Source organism: Morone saxatilis, unplaced genomic scaffold (genome assembly GCF_004916995.1).
Source record: "Morone saxatilis isolate NCDOM2014 unplaced genomic scaffold, NCSU_SB_2.0 Contig15, whole genome shotgun sequence".
NCBI lineage: Eukaryota > Metazoa > Chordata > Actinopteri > Moronidae > Morone > Morone saxatilis.
The window spans coordinates 8658052-8662795 of record NW_023339707.1 but is presented as its reverse complement, the minus strand read 5'-3'; the positions used below and the strand labels follow the sequence as shown (position 1 = coordinate 8662795).

The following is a 4744-nucleotide window of genomic DNA, read 5'->3' as shown; positions in this document are numbered from 1 at the left end:
AAAAAAAAAAAAAAATCCTTCTACTTTAAAGTCATTATCTACAATATATGTATACTTTATTGTAATAAACAACTATTGATCAACCACCAAATTTGAATTGTTTTGTATTCTTTCAGAATAGAAACAGTCTACGGTTTTCACACATACAACCACATGAGGTTTAATAAAGAACCACTGTGTGCACAACAACAAGTGTTAAAACAGGAGTAAATAAGATACACAATGTTTGTTTACAAAGACTGCGGCCTGCACACGTGCGCAGTATACGTCAAATGGCAGCGCAAACAAACGTAACTGAAGTAAACAACCTCAGGGTCGTCCTGTTCAGTGGTTGAAAACACTTTAAATGCTTACCTCGCATAAACAAACAGGGTGCCCTCGATTTCAGTCTTCTCCTGAAACGATACGTGACATAATGAGTCAGAAACAACAACAGCTAATCCCTAAACATGCTGAATGATAGCAACGGACGCAGCCTGTTAGCCTCACTAGATAACTTATTATCCAGAAAAACATCAAAACAATAACACAGAGACACTGGTATCCAAACAGTATGTCTGCGGACACACCGGGTTGAGTCACAGTTGAACACATACTAACATATTTCTAAATGTTTTTACTGTTTTATCGAGGAGCTAGCGTTAGCATGCTAAGTTAACAGTTAGCACGCTTTTGATGGCTAACAAACGAAAGTGCTCCGGTTGTTTTTGACAAACTTACCCACTCGTTGGCTTTGGAGTTGAAGTTGTAGAGAGCCACCTGCCCGGTGACATCGAGCAGTTTGTTTATGTACGGGTCCTGTCTCTGCAGGGCTGCCAGGCTCATCATATGTCCGGCGTTCACGGTCTCCATCTTGGATGTGATTGTTGCTCCTGCACGGACGGATTTGTGAAGACACTTATGACTTCCGCTGCTCCCAAAAAAAAGTTTCCGACAGTTTATTTATTCCGCGGAGATTAATCTGAAATGTAAATTAGGCCATTCACAATTTGTTAGAGTGCCGCTTAAAATCATGATGTTTGTAGGGAATGCTGGTCTGCTCCATGAGCTTAGCCTCAGCCAGTGTGCTTTCTGATATCAGACTGGTTTTATTACAAATAAATAAGTGGAATTAAAGATTAAAACCCCTCCATGTGATGACAGAAATATTATTCGTTTTAAAGTGCAAACCTAGAAATAATAGCCAATAGTTTGGCCAAATAATTTGCTTACGGCTGTGTGTTCCTTTTGAATTAAATTACATTCAATCAATCAATAAAAAAATCAAATGAAATCAATAAAAACTAGTTATGCAACATATATTTTAATTAGGCTAACGCCGAAGAGAGACAATTGTGGGAATTATTAAAGGGAAAATGGACATAAGAGATGGTGCTGATTTGACTTATAAAATAATAAAGTGAGCCAAAGACTGATATCTTTGTTCTAATAAATATAAAAATGTTGACAGTATCTTCATGTTATAGCCTATACCACAGGGCTGCGCTGCTGCTCTTATTATTGTCAGTCTGACGTGTGGTGAGAGCCTTTGTACAAGACTACAAGTGAAGAGCTGCTGTCATCCTGTCTTACTGAGTGTGAGTTTCATTTAGTGAACCACTTGTTTGAAGTTTAAGTTTATTCACAAAACTTTTGTTTTATTTGTTTTACGCAGCCAAAACAAAATGAAACACTGGAGAGAGAAAATATACATAAAAACAATTCAAAATCAGTAGGAGAGCCCCCAATGCTGCATATGTATTGTGATTATTTGCATAGAATACGATCATATAAACATTTCTAAAACAAACATTTATCTGATCGGTTGTTTGGTCCAGTTGAGCTGCAGCTGCCTGCATCACCTGCCTCTGCTGAGGGAACATTGGGGCAGGGATTATAATCGGAGGATTACGCGCTACTGTGAAACTGTTATCCCCCATAGAGGCACAGGTAATCCAATCACTGGTAACCTTCCAGCATAGCTCCGACAACTCATTTCCTCTCGAATCGCCGCGGAGTGAGGGCAGAAAACGGCGCTATGAGGCCCCAGAGAAGAGCCAGGTGACAGAATGCCGTTCATTATAAGGGGAAGACCCCTGAGGGGTAAGTCCAGGAGCTGGAATAGAGTTACTCTTTAGGGGCTTAACCGGATGGATAGGATGAAGACATGCTGTTTATCCTTCTATTCAGAAATGATCCTGACAGGAGAAAGTCAGACACAGAGTCTGTCACTTTCCACTGTTTTCTCTTGCATTCGTGAGTCAGTGTAAGACTGCGACATTTGTGTTTAAATCTTTGAACTGAAACAACAGATTAAGCAGATTCAATACATGTTGTTGGCCTAACAATGTCCAAATGCTGTGTTTTTAGTCGTGGTTTGGAAAATTTTCATTTAATTAGTCTTATTTAAACACTAAATTAAAGTCAAACAGACATAAGGCAACATTTCCAATTGGAGAGCAGGGCTTTGATTTGTGGGCGTCTCTCTGTGTTTGTGTCACTGTGTCACATGCTGCTTAATTTATACAAATATTAATTAATAACACGTAATTTATGCAACAGGCTCTAATCAGCACACTGACTACTCGTTTGCTTTGTTGTCATCTGCCCAGTTTTATAAAGATGGATTTCTTGCATCCATTCACATGCCACCCGAGTTATTCGAGACTGCTGTTTTAATCTTTTTAAAGCATAAATCACCAGCTTTGTCTATCTGGAAACATTTGGCCATCCTGCCAAAGACCTCACTTTGGAGTTGGAGACGTTTAATACGCGCTGTTGACGTGCAACGGGCAGCAACAGGTGCATTCCCAGTTTGAATGCGCCTCCAGTATCCTGCAGCCTGTGGTGGCTCTAACTTGTATCTGACCATCCGCAGCCACACACACAGTAATTGACAGCAGTGGATTGACTGCTGCTGTCAGCGCGTCCTCTCGGATCCGCCGTGGATCTGCAGGCAGGCACCCGGATGTGGCGGAAAATGTTTGGCGCTCCTCTCAGGGTCTGCGCTGGGAAACATTTTATGATTCAGGTTAACGGCTAACGCGTCGACTCCCTTTCGGATGTTTTTTTTTCCCCAACGATGAGTTGGATTTAAAACGGATCTTTTCAATGTGGAGCGAGGATGCAAGAAGCAGATGAACAGTCTGAAGGTAAAAAAAAAAAAAAAAAAGAAGGAAAGAAAAAAGAAGCCGCGGTGCGTGGAGCGCAGGAGGAGAGTTGGAGAGCTGAGAGAGAGAGAGAGAGAGAGAGAAAGAGAGAGAAAGAGAGAGAAAGAGAGAGGGGGCGAGAGCGCTGCTTGGGTTTATTCTCTGGATGTCTGTTTATTCTATGTGATTATATTCTAACTTATTTTAGTCCACAGACGGGCTGTTAGCATTGTGAGTGCTTGTTCTCGGCTGTATGACTGTAATGACAGCGGTCATCAAATCCACTGGGAAAACGAGTTGTTCTCCGGAAAAATGGTTGACTATGTTTGCTGTAATGTTATTGTCAAGTGGTCGTTCTGGAGCCATGTGACAGCTAGTGGAGGATGCGTTGGATTTGTGCGCCCTCCATAATGAACCGAGAGACGCTAAATCAACTTTTCAAGTGAATCCCGTTAGTGTTTAAGTGTCAGTCGGACTAGCGTGTTAGAAGTGGACGAACGAAACGCTGTAGTTTCTTTTACAAAAGCCACCACGGCTTCAAAGTAAAGTCGAGAACAGCAGCTGAGAGTCAACAGTTGTTATCCAGCAACCTGTGCCAGATGTGCGGCGTCCATCAGGACAGCTGGGATCATTCCCGTTGCGTCTCAGAAAAGTCAAGACAGGTTGTTATCGTCATTAAAGGACAGGCTGCACTTGTTATCTTGCACCTGTAGTTATGTTATGAGGAGTTTCCTGCAGAATCATCATCCCCCTCATTCAGACTAGAAATTGTGACTTTGTGTTGAAATATATTTCTCCAAGCATATCTCACCTGTTTGATCTGATTGGGTTAATTCACGTTGCCTTGCTGAGTATCAACTATCTTTAAAATACAGGCTCAGTGTGGTCTTAACATGATCTAAATAACAGTAACACATAAAAATAAAAGATCAGGAATCTGACCAGGAGTTTGGTGCCAACTGTCTATACTGGTTATTAATTCATCCTTTCAATCAGTCGTTTATGAGAGGATTCATTTATCTTTCTTTCTGTATCTTTCTCACTCAGTTATGATGCTTTTAACATACATTTCTGATGAATGATCTTTGATTTAATAACCTCAGTTTTAGTTAGATGACAAAATGTTGGTAGTCCCCGCTGTGGTTCTGCTGTAGAGCTGCAGTGAACCAAAGTGACTGTTTCAAGGGCACTGTCTTTTTCACTCGTGGTTTGCATTGATTTTAATGACTCTCTGTCTCTCTCATTCATGCAGGCTGTTCTGCTCTCTCTTCCACACTCCCTTCAAACCAATCCTTCCTCCTCTTCTCACTTTTCTTTCTGTCTTATTTCTACAACTTCAAGTTCAGCTTTCATCTTCCTTCGTCCTTGTTTCAGCAAGTCTCAAAGTTGTGCAAGGCAGGACTTTAATGCAAAACTACACTGATTTTATGTGCATAAATTACAAAATTAGTATCTCCAGTGCCATAATTGAAGTTCTTTATAATTCTCCAGTTGGACCGAGTGAAAATCTGGCACTTCTCTGTTCACAGAAATTGCAAACTTGAAATACTGAACTTGCAGCAAGTGAGCACTCTGTATTGAGAAAATCAGACTCACTGATATTTTTTTTCTTTGGT

At 40.8% G+C, this 4744-nt stretch overlaps 1 protein-coding gene across 1 annotated transcript in view; it reads right to left on the bottom strand.

Moving 5' to 3' along the window:
* dcp1a (decapping mRNA 1A) overlaps nucleotides 1-873 on the bottom strand; it is a 9545-nt gene extending 8672 nt beyond the window's left edge. Inside the window, exons 1-2 of the mRNA XM_035657170.1 lie at nucleotides 721-873; nucleotides 355-395 (exon numbers count right to left, since the gene is read on the bottom strand). Of these exons, the coding sequence (XP_035513063.1) occupies nucleotides 355-395; nucleotides 721-852 (173 nt within the window). The 5' untranslated portion in view covers nucleotides 853-873. The remainder of the gene's footprint in view (nucleotides 1-354; nucleotides 396-720) is intronic.
* Nucleotides 874-4744: the final 3871 nt, after the last annotated feature.